At 47.5% G+C, this 20,302-nt stretch overlaps 1 protein-coding gene across 1 annotated transcript in view; it reads right to left on the bottom strand.

Moving 5' to 3' along the window:
• Positions 1 to 9,220: 9,220 nt before the first annotated feature.
• LOC144495966 (annexin A13-like) overlaps positions 9,221 to 20,302 on the bottom strand; it is a 41,481-nt gene continuing 30,399 nt past the window's right edge. The window contains exons 9-11 of the mRNA XM_078216869.1: positions 17,118 to 17,193; positions 13,594 to 13,706; positions 9,221 to 11,814 (exon numbers count right to left, since the gene is read on the bottom strand). Coding sequence (XP_078072995.1) covers positions 11,695 to 11,814; positions 13,594 to 13,706; positions 17,118 to 17,193 — 309 coding nt within the window. The 3' untranslated portion in view covers positions 9,221 to 11,694. The remainder of the gene's footprint in view (positions 11,815 to 13,593; positions 13,707 to 17,117; positions 17,194 to 20,302) is intronic.

Raw genomic sequence — 20,302 nt, 5'->3', positions numbered from 1 at the left:
TCATTTTTTTCTTCTGAACTGGTACTTCATAAGAGTAATTAAAAGTTAAAACAAAACAACAGGTTTGCATTTCTACAGCACCTTTCACAATGCCCCAAAGATCCTCTCAGCCAATGAAGTACATTTGGGGGGGGGAGGGGGGGGGAGTTTCCTGCCTTGCCCACCACGGGAATCATAACGGTGGATACGGACCATGCAAAGGTCCGTCGATCTCGGGTGGGGTTTTCCGGTTTTGGGGCGAGCGTGGCTGGAAAATCCCTTCCTTAAAAAATACTCATTGTTGCAATGCCAGAGAAATGGCAGCCAATCCGTGCACAGCAAGATCCCACAAACAGCTTTGAGATAATATCCAAAGTCATCACACAGAGGGTGGTGTCTGGAACAAGCTGCCAGAGGTAATAGTAGAGGCGGGTACAATTTTGACTTTTAAAAAGCATTTAATCAGTTACATGGGTAAGATGGGTACAGAGGGATATGGGCCAAATGCGGGCAATTGGGACTAGCTTTGGGGTTTAAAAAAAAAGCGTGGCATGGACAAGTTGGGCTGAAGGATTTGTTTCCATGCTGTAAACCTCTATGACCTCTATGACCTCTAAAATGTCTGGGTTTTTTTCTATGGATATTTACGGATAAGGATTGACTAATCACCAGATGGGAGTGGGGGTGGAGGGAATTTCACTGCTCTTCCTTGAAGTAGTTCCACAAACAATATAGTAATAACTGGACAATCTGTTTTTAGCCATACATTGGCTAAGAGATAAATATTAATGGAAATTGTGTAAGAAACATTTCTTAGAAAAAGGCTACCAGGGGGTCACTTGCATTGAACTGAGAGGACAGATGGGGGCTTTTGTTCAACATCTCATCCAAAAGATGTTGTTTTGACCGTGTAGCACTCCCTTGCTACTGCGCTCAGAGTGTCAGACTGGATGTCTCTGCGTGGGAATTGTGATCTTTGGGCTTGAAGGTGCCCACTGAGCCAACTGGTTCATTATCTTTTGGACAAGTGCTTTCACCTGGGCACAGGGTACGTTTGCAAGTGTAGCAAAGCATTGACGTTTAAAGAACAAATGTGTTCACTGGATCCTCATCTCAAAGTTAACCATTTTGTTCCAGTCCTGATGTATTTCATAGAATAGAACATTTCATAGAATCCCTACAGTGCAGAAGGAGGCCATTTGGCCCATCGAGCCTGCACAGACCACAATCCCACCCAGGCCCTATCTCCATAACCCCATCCTAGCGAGTCCCCTTTAACATTAAGGGGCAATTTAGCATGGCCAATGCACCTAACCTGCACATCTTTGGACTGTGGGAGGAAACCGGAGGACCCGGAGGGAACCCACGCAGACATGGGGAGAATGCGCAAACTCCACACAGACAGTGACCCAAGCCGGGAATCGAACCCGGGTCCCTGGCGTTGTGAGGCAGCAGTGCTAACCACTTTGCCACCATGCCTTTCAGAAGCATTTCTTAATTTATATTGCAGCAACATGAATGAGGAAAAATGTTAATCCTTTTAACAATGTTTACCTGGGACCTTTTGGCTCTTTGCAGCTTGCTTTATATTTTACTGATAAATATTCAAGTTACTATGCTAAGCTCTGGCTGCTGTGTTGATAATGTTAATATCTAGCCCACGATGGGATTCAGATAAATATGTGAAGCCATTTCAAATCTAACAAAACATTCCCAAATACCTGGATCTGAAAAACCTCACCAGAGTTTAATTCCTGATTGGTTTGCACTGTGAATAAAATTTATCGGAGGTTGAAAGAGACATAAAAGTACTCTCCAGAATATGTTTTAATAGTTCCCAAAGATGTTTGGCCATTGGAAACGAGATTGAAAATTTTTTAAAAAGGTTTTGGGAACCCATTGTGTGACAGGCATCAGAATTTTTAGAGGAGATGCTTCCACTTGTTGGGGAGCCGAGAACCAGAGGTCATAATTAGAAAATAATCAGGAATATATCCTACAGGAAATTCAGGAGAAACGTTTTTACCCGGAGAGAGAATGTGGTACTCAGTGCCACCGGGATGAGGTGGATAATATTTCGATGTATTTAAAGGGATAGAGCACATGGGAGAGAAAGGAATGGAAGGATAGGGTGAGAGTGAGATGAAGTAGGGTGGTTGGAACATGAACACCAGCACAAATCTGGTGGGCGGAATGGCCTGTTTCGGTGCTGTGCATTGCGTGGGCAGGATTCTCCAGCCCTGACACTGGCGGGACAGGAAAATCTGGAGAACCGCTAAAAGGACAGCACGGTGGCACAGTGGTTAGCACTGTTATTTATTTATTAGTCACAAGAAAGGCTTACATTAACACTGCAATGAAGTTACTGTGAAATTCCCCTGCTGCCTCACAGCGCCAGAGACCCAGGTTTCATTCTGACCTCGGGTCACTGTCTGTGTGGAGTCTGTACGTTCTCCCCATGTCTGCGTGGGTTTCCTCCGGGTGCTCCGGTTTCCTCCCACAGTCCAAAGATGTGCGGGTTAGGCCATTGCTAAACAGACCCTTAGTGTCAGGGGGATTAGCAGGGTAAATACGTGAGGTTCCGGGGTTTGGGTCTGCATTGGATTATTGTCGGTGCAGGCTAGATGGGCTGAATGGCCTCCTTCTGCACTGTAAGGATTCTATGATTCTATTCTAAAAATCAACGGCGTTCCAAATTTTCCCATAGCGCCTGACACAATACCCACTGGTGTCGGGGCTGGAAAATCCCAGCCGATGTTTTTAGAATCATAGAATTTCTACAGTGCAGAAGGAGACCATTCGGCCCATCGAGCCTGCACTGACAACAACCTATCCCTGTAACCCCATGTATTTACCCTGCTAATCCCCCTGACACTAAGGGGACAATTCAGCATGGCCTATCAACCTAGCCCGCACATCTTTGGACTGTGGGAGGAAACCGGAGCACCCGGAGGAAACCCACGCAGACACGGGGAGAACGTGCAATTCCATCGAGATTGGAATTGAACCTGGGTCCCTGAGGCAGCAATGCTAACCATTGTGCTACTGTCCACAGTGAGATGGATAGATTTATCTGGATTGAGTTCCAGGGGTTGAGACGAGGCCGAGTAGTGGGGGGGGGGGGGGGGGGGGAAGGGGGAGTGGAGCTTTATGGAGTTGGGAGTTGATGGGTTACAGGGAGTCTAACAAAACCTGTGGCAAAATAGCGAGAGAATGATTACAAACAACTGGCGGAATTTTCTGCTCTTTGGCTTCCAATGAAAATATGACATGTTTGGAAAACGTCCAAGCAGCGAATGTTGGAAAGTAATAAAAGGAGACGGAAAGTGAAGTCAGCTGTTCTCCTCAGATCATGTTTGCTTTTAGCTTGCCGTTAATGTCGATGTCTTTCAAATTAATTTTTTTAATAACATCACCCCACAGCAAGATCAGTTGGGCTGCTGGTTAAAAAACATTGTGCTGCAGGTATTGGAGCGGAACTGGATTTGTGTGGTCTTGGTGCCAGGAAAGTATTCGCCTTGGCTCAAGACTAACATAGCAGAGGAGACATCATGGAAAATAACATCAGTCACTCTGTACCTGCTCTACAGTTGACCCACATACAGAGCAATTGGCAGCATTGAAATGTTATGGCCCTGCTCCATATCACAATGTGATAGTCAACAACAACTCTTTTACCGTTGGCTACAGTATTTTTATCCGTCTGATTTTATGTTTTGTGGTTAAAGCGTGGATTTGAATCTCTAAGCACGCTCCCTCCAGCAGAGGGAGATTTAGTGAGGCTCAGGTTATGATCCCATCCCATATAATGTCAGATGTCTGCCCAAGACCACAAGAAACTACAAAAGGTTGTGAATGTAGCCCAATCCATCGCGCAAACCAGCCTCCCATCCATTGACTCTGTCCACACTTCCCGCTGTCTCGGCAAAGCAGCCGGCATAATCAAGGACCCCGCGCACCCCGGACATTCTCTCTTCCACCTTCTTCCGTCGGGAAAAAGATACAAAAGTCTGAGGTCACGTACCAACCGACTCAAGAACAGCTTCTTCCCTGCTGCCATCAGACTTTTGAATGGACTTACTGATGCACCATCAATCGAGCAAAGACTAGTTTGTATGCAAGAACAAATAGGCTTTTATCAGCAAAAGACTTGGAGCACACCCATGCCGATGAACTGGTCCAGACTGAGGCAGTGGGGTGGGGAGCAGTCGCCTTTATACCTGGACCAGGGGGGGAGGAGTCCCGGGCAGGGCCGGCAGGGATGTGTCCAGGCATGTCACACACACACAGGCAATAAGCTAACAGTGGTTTACCACACTTACCTTGCATTAAGTTGACCTTTCTCTACACCCTAGCTGTGACTGTAACACTACATTCTGCACTCTCTCCTTTCCTTCTCTATGAACGGTATGCTTTGTCTGTATATCGCGCAAGAAACAATACTTTTCACTCTATACTAATACATGTGACAATAATAAATCAAATCAAATGCGTTTATTGAGCTAAAGGCCAGTGGTTCTCTGTACCCGCTTTGTGTTTATGGCACTCATCAGAAGGCAATTTGGTGCCTGGGATTCAAATCCTCTCCTTGGTATCATTCAGAAGCTACCCGGGTTGTTGCTTCCCCTAATAGTCACACAGTCATCATGGTTTCTGATCTGAATATTGAGGTTTTTACGGAGTGAAGCTACTGAATATAGGGGGTGGCATGATGGCAGAGTGGTTAGCATTGCTGTCTCATAGTGCCAGGGACCGGGTTCAATTCCGGCCTTGGGGACTATCTGTGTGGAGTTTGCATGTTCTCCCCGTGTCTGTGTGGGTTTCCTCCGGGTGCTCTGGTTTTCTCCCACGTCCAAAGATGTGCTGGTTCTGGGGACTCGTGTTCGAATCCCGCCATGGCAGGTAGTGGAATTTGAATTCAATAAAAAATATCTGGAATTAAAAGTCTACTGATGATCATGAAATCATTGGTGATTGTCGGAAAAATCCATCTGGTTCACTAATGTCTTTTCGGGAAGGAAATCTGCCATCCTTACCTGGTCTGGCCTGCATGTGACTCCAGAGTCACAGCAATGTGATTGACGCACAGCAAGGCATGGTGGTGCCGTGGTTAGTACTGCTGCCTCACAGCACCAGGGACCCGGGTTCGATTCCGGCCTTGGGTCACTGTCTGTGTGGAGTTTGCACATTCTCCCCGTGTCTGCGTGGGTTTCCTCTGGGTGCTCCGGTTTCCACCCACACTCCAAAGATGTGTGGGTTAGGTGGATTGGCCGTGCTAAATTGCCCCTTAATGTCAGGGAATTAGCAGGGTAAATATGTGTGGGTACAAGGATAGGGCCTGGGTGGGATTGTTGTTGGTGTAGGCTCGATGGGCCAAATGGCCTCCTTCTGCACTGTAGGGATTCTATGTTTCTATATTGACAGCTATCTGAGAAATCCAAGCGATTGTTGCTGTCCCAGTGGTCTGGGCCAATTTCCCTATCTTTCCCAGTGTTTGGTGACCTGACTTGTTTTGATGTGTTTGGACAGAGGGCCTTGCCTGGGAGCAGGGGCAGAAATACAACTGGCAGAGCAGGTCTCTGGTTTCATGCCAAGCTAACAGTGGGCAAATGCTCCGCACCATCCCTGAAGATTCTTTACGGGGTGAGGGGGTTTGGGGGGCTGCTGCCGGAAGAGGACGAAGAAACCACATACTTACCTTTTGACCTTGCCTTGTCCTCCTCAAATCTGAGGGGGTTGGCTGAGTGCAAGCGCGAGAGCCTCTTATTCTGGCTTCACCTCCAGGCAGGCAATAAGGGTTTAAGAAGTATCCCGCTAAATGGGATGACCCTGTCTGCAGGAGGCTGAGCCCCCAGGAAATCTCTGGGCAGTGGTGGGGATCTAGGCTAACAACAACAACTTGCATTGATATAGCACCTTTACTGTGAAAACAAATGTGCCAAAGGCCCTGTCCCCAGGAGCATTTATCAAGCAAATATGTGAAACTGAGCAGTGTGATGGGTGACTGTTGTCCCTAAGTCAATTTGATTTTGTTTATTTGGTTGGACAAAAAGAGTTCCCTGATTAAGGAGTCAATTGATGGGCCAATCAGGGAGTCTTTTCCTTGTATTTAACTGGGAGTGTCAGTTCCTCTGGCACTCCCGAAGGTAGACCGCTGACTGATAGCACTCTGGGTACTGCTGCTGGAATTGTAAATAAAGGGGTTTTGGTGAAGGGACTTCTGCCTCCGTAGACTTACTACAGTAACCAAAAATGTAGTCAAAGAGTTCGGTTGAAAGGAGTACCTTATGCGACGGGAGAGGTGGAGGGAGTTAATTCCAGAGCTTGGGGCCAAGGCAGCTGAAGGTTGCGCATCAAAATTTGCAAGAGGCCAGAACTGTAGTGGCTGGGGAGGGGATGGAGGGGGGGGGGTGGTTGTAGTTGTGGGGTGGGGTGGTTGTGGGGTGGGGGGGGGGGGTGGTTTGCAGGGCTGGATGAGGTTATGGAGATAGGGAGGGAGTGATATTCTGGACTCTCCTTCTCTCTGTGCTTGTCATGGAAACTCCAGAGGGAGCCGCGGCCTCCCTGATATCCTGCTTCGATTCTTCCCTCCCCTCCAAATAATGCCCTGAACAGACGATTGCATTAACACCCAGGGTTTGTGCGAAATTACAGTGCAACAGGGTAAAGCACTGAGCTGGTGGCTGCATGCAAGCTTGTGCTTGACGGAATCAAGTCTCTGTTCGTGTAGAGCGTCGATGGGGGGGGGGGGGGGGGCGGGCAGGGGTTGGGGGGGCAGTGGTAATGTCACTATATTAGTAATCCAGAGGCCAAGGTGAATACTAGAGTCATAGAGGTTTACAGCTTGGAAATAGGCCCTTTGGCCCAACTTGTCCATGCCGCCCCTTTTTTTTAACCACTAAGCTAGTCCCAATTGCCCGCGTTTGGCCCATATCCCTCCATACCCATCTCACCCATGTGACTGTCTAAACGCCTTTTAAAAGACAAAATTGCACTCGTCTCTACTACTACCTCTGGCAGCTTGTCCCAGACACTCACCACCCTCTGTGTGAAAAAATTGCCCCTCTGGACCCTTTTGTATCTCTCCCCTCTCACCTTAAACCTATGCCCTCTAGTTTTAGACTCCCCTACTTTTGGGAAAAGATGTTGAGTATCTAGCTGATCTATGCCCATCATTATTTTTATACACCTCTATAAGATCACCCCTAAGCTTCCTATGCGCAGGGAAAGTAGTCCCAGTCTATCCAGCCTCTCCTTATAACTCAAACAACTGATTCCCGGTAGAATCCAAGTACATCTTTTCTGCACTCCTTCTAATTTAAGTTTTAGTCCTGGACACCATCCCAGCTTTGGTCATTATTATAAGGTACCTTGCCTCTTATCATAGAATCCCTGCAGAAGGAGGCCATTCGGCCCATCGTGTTTGCACTGACCATAATCACACCCAGGCTCTATTCTCGTAACCCCACATATTTACCCCGCCAATCCCCCTGACACTAGGGTCAATTTAGCATGGCCAATCCACCTAACCCGCACATCTTTGGAGCGTGGGAGGAAACCGGAGGAAACCCACGCAGACACGGGGAGAATGTGCAAACTCCACACAGACAGTGACCCGAGACTGGAATCGAACCCGGATTCCTGGCGCTGTGAGGCAGCAGTGCTAACCACCATGCCGCCTCCTGTACAAGGTGATCTCCCCCACCAGGAGGAATTCAGAAAGTTGGTTTCCATCGTGGGAGACGGCTACCTTTTCCAGAAGTCGTGGAATTCTCATTCTAAAACTGGAAGAATCTTTTGCTCCTGTTTTCTCTGTATTACACTGAACTGCAGATTCTTTTAAAATTACTTTTAGCTTAGTACTTGCTCATGTGCGGGCTATAGGAAAGGCCACATCTGATCCGATTGAATGGTGGAATGGAGTCGGGAGGCTGAATGGCCAGCTGTTATTCCTGTATCATATTCCTATCATAATATTCACTGTATCCAGAAAGTCCACAAATTTATAATTTTCCTCCCTCCCTCCTCCACCCACCCTGGAGAAGACGGAAGAGTGAACGGGGAATTATCACTGAGGGACATCCTCGTGACTTGCTGCTTTGCTTCATGTGATCCGTGTGTTATTTCTCCAAAGCCAGCTTGCATAAATATTTAGACGCCGATCCTTGCATGGATTGCTCCCTGGATTAAACAAATCCAACTTGTGTTTATATCACTAGCTTTCTGGATCCGGATAGGATTTGAGGAACATGTTGCAAGCCGAGACAATTAAGGAGATGGAATCAAAGCACCGGTGTGTAAACGAGCTGCAGTGGGCTCGAGGGTGGCACGGTGGCACAGTGGTTAGCACTGCTGCCTCACAGCGCCAGGGAGCTGGGTTCAATCCCTCTTGGAACCCTGTCTGATGGAACTTAGCAAAATGCCCATTGGAAGTGAGACTCTTCTAAACACCCAACAATAGGGGGCGACAGTGGTGTAGTGGCAATGTCACTGGGCTAGTAATCCAGCGACCCAGGCTCATGCCCTTGGGACACTGGCTCAACATCCCAGCATGGCGACTGGAGGAAATTAATTTCAATTAATCAATTTAGTTAATAAATACAAAACTGGGAATTTAAAATTAGCTTTAGTAATCATTGATCGTCATTAATATCTATATGGCTCTCCAATGTCCTTTCGGGCAGGAAATCTGCCGTCCTTACCCGGTCTGGCCTACATGTGACTCCAGACCCACAGTGAAAGAGAGGGAATCACACCCTTCAATTCACAGTGGCACACTGGTTAGCACTGCTGCCTCACAGCGCCAGGGACCCAGGTTCGATTCCCGGCTTGGGTCACTGTCTGTCGCCCTGTGTCTGTGTGGGTTTTCTCTGGGTGCTCTGGTTTCCTCCCACAGTCCAAAAGACATGCAGGTTAGATGGATTGGCCATGCTAAATGTGTGGGGTTACGAGGAAGGGGAGAGGACCTGGGTGGGGATGCTCTGTCAGAGAGTCGGTGCAGACGCGATTGGCCTTTTTTGCACTGTAGGGATTCTGTGATCCTATGAGAGTTCACTGGGTCTGCTTGACGGATGCATGTGGTTCAGACTAAACCGACAAGGGGAACGTTTCACAGTTTGTTGAGTGAAATTCAGGAAAATAAGGTGCCTTGTGCATACGATAAATCAACAAACTGGTGACTAACAAAGATGCTGACCAGATTCTCTGACTTAGTTCGAATAAGCATATCTTTGACATGATTAACATAAGATAGTTTATTAACCTGGGTTTCAGTTCTGTTTATAAAGATTGTGTCAAAATGAAAATTATATGTTACAGGTAAAATATGTTACATTACACAGTTATAATGGATCATAAAAGGTTATTCTTCTGGAAAACAGTGAAGCAAACAAGTCTTAGAATTCCCCTTGGTCGTCCGCGAGTTTTAGCCCTGAGTGTCTGAGACATTTTAAGGTGACAGAGTGGAACATCTTTGCCCATTTTGGACCAGCAAAATAAGAATCAGGCACTCCTGGGTAAGGGATAGAATGCATCAAACTCAGAATAAAGTTCATTTTACACTGCTCCAAAAATCAACCTTAACATCAGCCTCAAAGGGACATCTCCCGTAGGCCAGTCTGACATGCCCATTTCCCACACCGACCATTCCTGCCCCTTCTCAGATAGAGGTGATTAAGTTGCGAGTGGAAATTGCGAGCCAGTTGAAGCTGGAACTCGTGTTGAGCACATTTTCATTGTGAGTTCCCAGGCTGTATCTTGTATTAGAACAAAGAACAGTACAGCACAGGAACAAACCCTTCGGCCCATCAAGCCTGTGCTGATACACTGTTCCTATCCCTCTGTTCGCCTTCCATTCATGTGTCTATCAACATACACCTTGAACATTGATAACCTGCCTGTTTACGCCACCTCCACTGGCACCCACCACCCTCTGTGTGAAAAACTTTTCCCGTGCGTCCTTAAAGATAGACTTGCATTTCTATAGCACCTTTCAAAACCACAGCATGCCTCAACGTGCTTGGCAGCCAATCAATGCATTTTGAAGGGCAGTAATGTAGAAAACGCAGCAGCTAATTTGTGCACAGAAAGGTCCCACTAATAGCAAAGTGATAATGACCAGATACTTGGGGCAAAATTCTCCCACCGCGGGAATCGTAGCGGACGAGACAGAAAATTCGGTCGACCATTTAAAAGTCCATTGAGCTTGAGCGGGAATTTCCGGTCTTGGGGCACACGGGACTGGAGAATCCTGCCCTCTGTTTTGGCGATGTTGATTGAGGGGTAAACTTTGATCGGGACACCAGCGAGAAATCCCCTGCTCTTCTTCGGAATAGTACCCTTGGAGACAACAGACAGGACCTTGTTTCACTGTGCCAGCCTAGATTTGAGAGCTTAATCCTGGAGGTGGGACTTGAACACACATCCTTCTGATACAGAAATGAGTGTGCTACCAACTGAGCTATAAGCCGACCGGAGGCCGAATCCCTCTGGTCAGCCTCAGGAGGGTTTAGAAACCATCCTCCAGGCAAACTGAGATTTCAAATCTATAGATTCAAGAATTTCCAGCAAGTTAACCTCATGAAACCAATGCTTCTCTGGACATGAGGCTTTCTCTTGAAGTAATACACCTCTTTCTCTGGGAAATGTGGGTTTTAAATATTACAACTGATGCCGTAGAGGTGGAAAGCAGTTGGATCAATGTGCACTGCTTCCATAGGGAGGCCCTGTGGTGAGGTGGTTCCACAGAAGCTCTGGATTCGAGTCCCACCCCAGCTGTTGATGACCAAGGAAGGTGTGTTCATAATGGAACAAAGCAGGTTGTGTATCAAACCTGCAAATACTTCCAGCACACGCCAACGGTAGGCGGTAAGAGTGAGAGTGATACCTGGTCAGCTATGTGAAAGTTGGAACCTTCACCATCACTATCCATGAATGATCTGTAATGCCACCACACTGGTACTAATCATAGAATGAAACTAAACAGAGGGGTGAAAGCAAAATACTGCGGATGCTGGAATCTGAAACACAAATGGAAAAGATCAGACAGCATCTGTGGAGACAGAATGGCTGGAATTTTACCGCCACGCCCAACCCGAACTCACAGAATTCTCTGTTGGCCTCGGGCGGGATTGTATGAGCCTTACCCGTTGCGAGGTCGTAAAATATTGGCTAATATGTGAGATTCTCCGCATCCCAGCCGCGTGTTTCTCAGTGGCGGGAGGCAGCGTGCCGTTCGCTGGTGACCAGAGTTTCTCCGGTCTTGCCGCTGTCAATGGGATTTCCCATTGAAGGCACCCCACACTGCCGGGTAACCCGTGAGCGGGTGTGCACTGCCAGCATGATCGGAGAATCCCACTGGCATGAACGGCCAACGTTTCAACATTCTCTCTCCACAGATACTGTCAGACCTGCCAAGATTTTCCAGCATTTTCTGCTTCTGTACAGATGGAAGCTGTTCGGCCCATTCTACCTGTGCTAGCTCTTTGGAAGCTCTCACCCCATACCTCAAAAATTTTACCGTGGATTTGTGCAAATTGGTTCATTTATTTTCCCCTCAAATGAAATGACTTCATATTTTTTTAGAAAGCAGTAACGTAAAATAACATCGCACTGAAGGCTGCATCAAATCTCATCACCGACATGAGTTTGTACTCTGCATGTTTCCGGGACACTGAGGCGCATTGATTGAAGTGGTGTCCCAGATTTGATCACCTTTTATTTTATTAAGGCCAACAGCACTTTCTGGAAATCGCCAGACGTCTCAGATTTGACTGCCTCTGCTAAAGACACCTTGTATATCTCCTGATACCGCTCCTTAATAGATGGAAGATCAACCTGTTGACAGGAAAAATACAATCCAGTTTCTTTATATAGGATGTCATCAACATAAATTGTCATTTGTATCAAGACAGTAAAAGTTTATATGTTTATTTATTATTGTCACGAGTAGGCTTACATTAACACTGCAATGAAGTTACTGTGAAAATCCCCTAGTCGCCACACCCTGTTTGGGTACACTGAGGGAGAATTTAGCACGGCCAATGCACCTAACCAGCACGTCTTTTGGACTGTGGGAGGAAGCTGGAGCACCCAGAGGAAACCCATGCAGACATGGGGAGAACATAGAGACAGTCACCCAAGCCGGAAATTGAACCCAGCGTCGTAGCATAGTGGTCAGCACTGCTGCTTCACAGCGCCAGGGACCCGGGTTCGATTCCCGGCCTTGGGTCACTGTCTGTGTGGAGTGTGCATATTCTCCCCATGTCTTCGTGGGTTTCCTCTGGATGCTCTGGTTTCCTCCCACACTCCAAAGATGTGCGGGTTAGGTTGATTGACCGTGCTAAATTGACTCGAGTGTCAGGGGATTAGTCGGGTCAATGTGGGGTTACGGGAATAGGGCCTGGGTGGGATTGTGGTCGGTGCAGACTCAATGGGCTGAATGGCCTCTTTCTGCATTGTATGTATTGTACGATTGCATACATCACTGCCACCTGAAAGGAAATGGGGGCAGAAATAATGACTAGTAATGACTGGGACTAGTAATCCAGAGACCCAGGGTAATGCTTTGGGGAGCCAGGTTCGAATCCCAACACAGCCCATGGTGAAATTTGAATTCAATAAAAAATCCAGACTGATTCAGTAACGTCGTTCAGGGAAGGATGAGATGTTGTTCCTTGAGATATCATAGAAGCCCTGCAGTGCAGAAGAAGGCAATTTGGCCCATCGAGTCTGCACTGACCACAATCCCACCCAGGCCCTATTCCCGTAACCCTACATATTTACCCTGCTAATCCCCCTGACACTAAGGGACAATTTAGCATGGCCAATCAACCTAACCCGCACATCTTTGGACTGTGGGAGGAAACCGGAGCACCCGGAGGAAACCCACGCAGACACGGGGAGAATGTGCAAACTCCACACAGACAGCGACTCGAGGCTGGAATCGAACCTGGGTCCCTGGCGCTGTGAGGCAGGAGCGCTAACCACTGTGCCACCCCATAAAGCTAATTTATTAGCCACAAGTAGACTTGATTGGCTGAGTATAGGAGGCCGAGGACAGGAGGTGAGAGTGGGGCGGAGAGTTAAAATGACAGACCACTGGGAGCTCTTGGTTACAACATTGGCCGGAATTTTTCCATATTTTTTCCGACTGGAAACCGGCCTGTATCTCTCCGGATGCACAGCTGAGTTTTTAGACCAGGGCCTGAATTCTCCCGTCCCGCCCACCACAGGAATTGTACCGGGCGGAGGGTGTGGACCAAGCAATGGTCCATTGAACTCGGGCGGGATTCTCCAGTATTGAAGCGAGCCTGGCCAGAGAATCCAGCACCTAATCTTTAGCCACTCTGACAATAAAAGAAAGAGAGTGTGGAGAGAGGCCTAGTGAATCGGCAATGCCGGCTCCACAGAGACCAGGGTGCCATCCTTAAACGGCGCCCCGATCAGCACAGAAAGTAGTCACCCCCCCACCCCTCGGACACGGAGGACCCCCCCTACCCCCTGCCAACCACCTCACAAGCATCAGGGGCTCCCCACCCTCACAGCATGAGAAACGGGCCTCACAATTCGGCTGGGAAATCAGACACACGAAGCCAAGTTATTTCTCCCCGTTACCTCTGAGCGAGACACCACGATGCGAATCAGGGTGCCCTCATCCGTTCCTGTTCCTTTCATCGCCTCATGTAACACCTCGGCAAAATATGCCTGACAATCGTTCGTGCATTGAACTGGTGGGCGTAAACGGGACAAAGCCGAGTTATAGATTTGTTGGCTCGCATTTAAATGAGATTCTCTAAAGACACTGGCAATCCTGTATCTCCATTCATTCTTAACCCTCCCCTCGATATTCCTGAGAATCAATCATTGGTGAAGAAGAACTTGCATTTATATAGCGCCTTTCACAACCTCAGGATATCCCAAAACACTTTACAACCAATGAAATACTTTCGATACGTCGGTTGGGATTCTCCAACCACGCGCACCCCTAGACCAGAAATTCCCGCCCAAACTCGACGGAACCATTTAAAGGTCCATTAAGCTTTCTGCTACGATTCCCATGGCGGGCGAGATGGGAGATTCTCGGCTGTAGTCACTGTCGTAATGTAAGAAACGTGACAGCCAGTATGTGCACAGCAAGATCCCACAAATGGCAACATCCATATAATACATTTTTTTATCATAGAATCTCTACAGTGCAGAAGGAGGCCATTCAGCCCACCCACAATCCCACCCAGGCACTATTCCCACAACCCCATGCATTTACCCTAGCTAGTCCCCCTGACACTAAGGGGCAATTTAGCACGGCCAATCCACCTAACCCGCACACCTTTGGAGTGTAGCAGGAAACCACAGCACCCGGAGGAAACCCACGCAGACACGGGGAGAATGTGCAGACTCCACACAGACAGTGACCCAAGCCGGGAATCGAACCCGGGTCCCTGGCGCTATGAGGCAGCAGTGCTAGCCACCGTGCCACCCAATCAAAAGTTTTGATTGAAGAGTAACCATTAAACGGGATACCAGGGATAATATCCCTGTTCTGCCTCAAAACAGTTGCATGAGAACTTTTACATCCAGCTGAGAAGGTATCCAGGAGGCAACACCTGCGACAGTGTAGCACTCCCACAGTACTGCAATGGGAATGTCGGCCTTTTGTGCTCAGGTTTCTGGGCTAGGGTTTTTTTTATTCATTCGTGGAACATGGGCGTCGCTGGCTGGCTAGCATTTATTGCCCATCCCTAGTTGCCCCTGAGCAGGTGGTGGTGAGCTGCCTTCTAGAAACATTGCAGTCCATGTGCTGTGGGTTGACCCAATGCCGTGAGGGAGGGAATTCCAGGATTTTGACCCAGCGACTGCGAAGGAACAGCTGATATATTTCCAAGTCGGGACGGTGAGTGGCTTGGAGGGGAACGTACAGGTGGGTGGCGTTCCCATGTGTCTGTTGCCTTTGTCTTTCGTGTTTGTGGGTTTGGAAGGTGCTGTCTGACTCAGACAGTGACCCAAGCTGAGAATCGAACCCGGCTCTGTGCCACCATTTTGTACTTTCTCCAGTGCCTTTATGTCCTTTTGATAGCATCCTTCAGTTCCTATTCCTAATGGAAAGCACCTCTACAATCTGGCCCTAGTGGTTACATAGATGCTGATAAGTGTGGAGTTGTCACCTCTGTTTCCTGTGCCAGCAGGTCCTTCAGCTAGTGTTGGCACAGAGGTGCCTCCGGATTGTAATTGCCGGTACCCAGTCTGCATTGTACAGAAGGTTTTCAACAAATTGTTTCCTTTAAAAATATAGATCATTTTAAAAGTTCTTTCACGGGATATGGGTGTCGCTGGTTAAGCCAGCCTTTGTTGCCCATAGCCAGTTACCATTGAAAAGGCGGTGGTTTAGCTGCCTTCTTGAACCACTGCAGTCCATGTAATGTAGGTACCCCCACAGTGCTGTTAGGAAGAGAGTTCCAGGATTTTGACCCAGCAACAGTGAAGGAACGGCGATGTATTTCCAAGTCAGGATGGCGAGTGGTTTGAAAGGGAACTTGCAGGTGGTGGTGTTCCCATGCGTCTGCTGCCCTGGGCCTTCGAGACAGTAAAGGGTCGCTGTGGATTTGGAAGGTGAATTCGAAGGAGCCTTGGCGATTTGCTGTCGTGCATTTGTAGATGGGACATACTGCTGCCACTGTGCATCTGTGGTGGAGGGAGTGAATGTTCAATTTGGCGGATGGGGTTCCAATCAAGCTGACTGCTTTGTCCTGGATGGTGTCAAGCTTCTTGAGTGTTGTTGGAACTGCACCCACCCGGGCAAATGGAGAGTGTTCCATTACACTCCTGACACACAATATAAAATCAAATGTTTCTAACAATGATAAGGGCTGAATGTACTGGGGGAAATTCTAACCAAAATTACCCATTGGGAAACTAACGAGATTTGATGCAAAGTTAGTTTTACACACCCCCCCAATTTTTACTCTCAGTCAAATCATTTTGACCTACTGACCATCAGCTGTCAACAGCCCAACCCCTGGAATTCTCTCCCAGGAGAAATACCTTCACCAGAGAGTTGCCAGAAAATGGAACTCACAAAAACACAAGAATTAGGAGCAGAAGTAGGCCATTCGGCCCCTTGATAAGAGCCTGGCTGAACTGATTGTGGCCTCAACTCTGGGCTTTCCTGACCAGTGAGTTTGGTTAAAATCACCCACGATGACTTTAAAATGACAGACAAATTACTTCTGAAGATTACACTTAGTATTGTTTGAAAAAAAAGGAGACATGCTGTCAAAGTTTTTTGCCTGGCACTCCTCAGGACAAATGCAAGAATGCCAAATTTCAAAGGGAGCAACAATTTATACTGCACGAGAAAAGGGTGCTGATTGGCTGACAAGTTAATTCTGATTGGTCAAGACATTGTCATGGAGAATGCACCAGTGAACTATTGCCCCCCCCCGCCCCCCCTCCCCACCATGTTTTTGTTTAATACATAAATGGGGCAATTCCTGGACATGTTCCTTTTGCCTGCAGAGAATGGGTCCTTGTGTACAAATATATGTAGCTTCAAGTGAGACCTTTTATCATCAATGCGCAGGTTCTGTATTACCAATTGACCATTATGCTTAGTCTGAACTGCCCAATTGCGATGCCCTGAATGATTGATATGTAAATAATTCTAGTACTTCAAATTGCATCCCTAATCATCTGTCTGCTCTCAAAACACTGAAAAATAAATTATCCTGAAATCAGGAGGAAAGCTTGCCCACATCAGGTGACCCTTGAACTTACCTGCTGTTGCCTTCATTTGGCCGTATTCATAGGTGGTCAGAAGGTCATGATCAACATATCAAAAACAGACAATGATAAAGAAATTGATAAATGACTGTTGGGCACGGATACTGAAGATTACAGAAACAAGGAGGTAGATGGAGTTAACGTACAGATCAGTCATGATCTGATTGAATCGTGGGATAGCCTCAAAGGGCCGAATGGTCTCCCCAGCACTTGTATTCCTGCTGTTTATTCAGTTGAGTTACTGAGCATTGATATTTAAGGCTGCGATGTGACTATGCACCAAAGAAAATTAAACTAATTTCACACACGGTGTTTGAATTTAAAAAGATCAAATTATTACCAATCTTTGCACAAAACCTTACCAATTGTCAGGTAGGCTTTCTTCACATCACCCGATGCTTCTCTGTTGATCACTTCAGCGATGGCTGTGCCGTGAAGCTGTGTTAATACGAGAGAGAGTGGAGTTACAGCCTCTGTTAAATAACCCATCGATAATCCTGACTAGAACAGTGGCTCAGAGGGTAGCATTCTCACCTCAGAAAGCTGTGAGTCTGAATCCCGCTCCAGAACCCCGAGCACAAATTCCAAGTGCTGCACCGGTGACAGCGTCGCTATCGAACCAGCACGTCCTTCAGACTGTGGGGTGGCACAATGGTTAGCACTGCTGCCTCACAGCGCCAGGGACCCGGATTCAATTCCCGGCTTGGGTCACCGTCTGTGTGGAGTTTGCACATTCTCCCCGTGTCTGCGTGGGTTTCCTCCGGGTGCTCCGGTTTCCTCCCACAGTCCAAAGATGTGCGGGTTAGGTGGATCAGCCATGTTAAATTGCCTCTTAGTACCAGGGGGACTCGCTATGGTAAATGCACGGGTTATGGGGATAGGGCCTGGGTGGGATTGTGGTTGGTGTAGACTTGATGGGCCGAATGACCTCCTTCTGCACTGTAGGGATTCTATGATTCTATGAAACTAGAGCACCCGGAGGAAACCCACACAGACACGGGGAGAAGGTGCAGACCCAGCAACGACCCAAGCCGGGAATTGAACCTGGGTCCCTGGCGCTGGGAGGCAGCAGTGCTAACCACTGTGCCACCATGCTGCCTTCATCTTTCAAATGAGATGTCCAAGCAAGGCCCTGCCTGTTCTGCTGCAAATGATCCCATGGCACTGTTTGGATACGAAGTAGAGAGCAGATCCTTCTCAATAATTATCGCCTAATCAATGCTGCTAAAACTGTGGGAGTTCCCTGTGTGCAAATTGGCTGCTACTTTATAACAGTGAAAGCATGTGATTGGCTGTACAGCATGCTGGAACGTCATGTCAGGTGCTATAGAAATGCAAGCTTTCCTTTCAAAGTGCCAGAACAGGTGAGATGTGCTGTTAGATTCTACTGTGAGAGAGGCAGCACTGCATCTGTGAATCTCTGTTGTCGATGTACTTTCCCAGAATCATTTATGATAGCAACATAAAGAGGGGGAAACTTGAAAGCATCTCATGTGATCGCGGATCAGGGAACGATTTCTTCTGTTTGCTGTTTGTAGTTCAAAATCTCTGGAGTGTGACTTAAACCCAAAACCTTGTGCTTCAGAAGCAAGAGTGCTTCTGAGTGAAAATTTCATCAGTCCCATTCCCCACTCTTTCCCCATAACCCTGTAACTTTTTCCTGTTGAGGTATCTGTCCACAAGTACAGGCAACCTGTGCCACCATTAGTTAAATTGCACTGGTCATTCTGTTCTGGTTATTCTATTCAGGTTATTCTATTTTGGCAACCACGCCCAGATCATGTTTCTGGAAACGTAAACCCTGATTTGGACAAATCTGTGATGTAGTTGGGGACGGATGCTGGCACCACAGTTCTAGATTCTATCGTTCAGCAACTCGGCCAAAGCACAATCCTCCAAGCAGGAGTTCAGGAAGCAAGCTGTCTGTATTCCAGCAGGGATCACTGAGTAATATGAGGGGATGGGAAGGGTGTAAAGCCAGAGGCTAATTGAATTGCTCCCACTGAGGGAATCAGCTAAACACCTCTCCCACCCCCTGCACAAATCGGAGATCAGTCACTGATGTGTGCACGGCTCAACAAGTACCAAATAGAACCATAGAAAAGGTACAGCACAGAAGGAGGCCATGCAGCCCATCCTGTGCGTGCCAGCCCCGAGGACACCAAATGAGCACAATAAAAGCAGAAAATGCTGCAAACTCTCTGCAGGTCAAGCAGCATCTGTGGACAGAGAAGTAGATAGAGTCAATGGTTCAGGTCGTGACTGTGATGACTTCAGCCAGGCTAAAGAGGTTGGCTTGCTAGAGTATGAGCTACCTGATGAGTCTTATGTTTTAAGTTTTCTTTATGCTTTGATTTTTGGTTCGGGCTGTTCCCCCTCCTTTTGGGGAGCTGCCCCTTTTAATTTGTCCCTAAGTTAATTTGAGTTAGTTTATTTGGTTGGTACCAGAAAAGAAGTGCCTGATGAATCCTAATTGATGGTTAAATCAGGGAGCCTCATGCTCCCTATTTAAAGCAGGTGTGTCAGTGATGCACCATCAATCGAGCAAAGACTAGTTTGTATGCAAGAACAAATAGGCTTTTATTAGCAAAAGACTTGGAGCACACCCATGCCGATGAACTGGTCCAGAGACTGAGGCAGGGGGTGGGGAGCAGTCGCCTTTATACCTGGACCGGGGGGGGAGGAGTCCCGGGTAGGGCCGGCAGGGATGTGTCCAGGCATGTCACACACACAGGCAATAAGCTAACAGTGGTTTACCACAGTCAGACTCCCAGCCGGCATTCAGCAGGGAGCAAATGGAGAGCTGGCTGTGTACAGATGTATGGTGTAAATAAAGTAACTTAGTGACGGGACTTTTGCCTCCGTGGAGTTATTACAGTGACCTTCTATCCGAACCGGTAAAGAGTTAATGATGGGCAGCATTGCACTACCTTCCCTGTTGCCATTTAATCTCTCCTATCTTCCACCTTGTCCACAAACCTTCCCTTCAAGTCCTTTACCCACTCTCCCCACTTTCACTTGCTTAAGTCTTATTCCATCTCTCACCTTTCCCAGTCCTGATAAAAGGTCATTGACCTGAGACATTAACTCGGTTTCACTCTCCACAGACACTGCCTGACCCTCTGAGCATTTCCAACAAGTTGTTTTTTAGGTCATGAATTCAGGTTACCAGCATCCTGACTCAGTATCTTAAAAGCAAATTACTGCAGACGCTGGAATCTGAAACATAAATAGAAGCTGCTGGAAAATCTCAGCGGCTCTGACAGGATGTTGGCATTACTCTTCCAGGTTCTATCCAGATGTTGTCAGGCCTACTGAGATTTTCCAGCATTTTGTTTCACTCCTCAGTATCTTGTTCTTCTATTAACAGATTTATAAAAGCCGTTGGAGTCAAATAATGGATAATACTAAAAAAAAAGACTTGCACCTTACATGATCACTGGAGATCTCAAGAGATGGGATTAGGTAGGAGTTCAGGTGTTTCTAATGAGTCGGTGCAGACTCGATGGGCCAAAGGGCCTCTTCGGCGCTGTATGATTCTATGATG

This window comes from Mustelus asterias, chromosome 7, assembly GCF_964213995.1.
Source record: "Mustelus asterias chromosome 7, sMusAst1.hap1.1, whole genome shotgun sequence".
NCBI lineage: Eukaryota > Metazoa > Chordata > Chondrichthyes > Carcharhiniformes > Triakidae > Mustelus > Mustelus asterias.
Note: the sequence above shows the minus strand (reverse complement) of the source record. Positions and strands in the feature narration are given on the sequence as shown.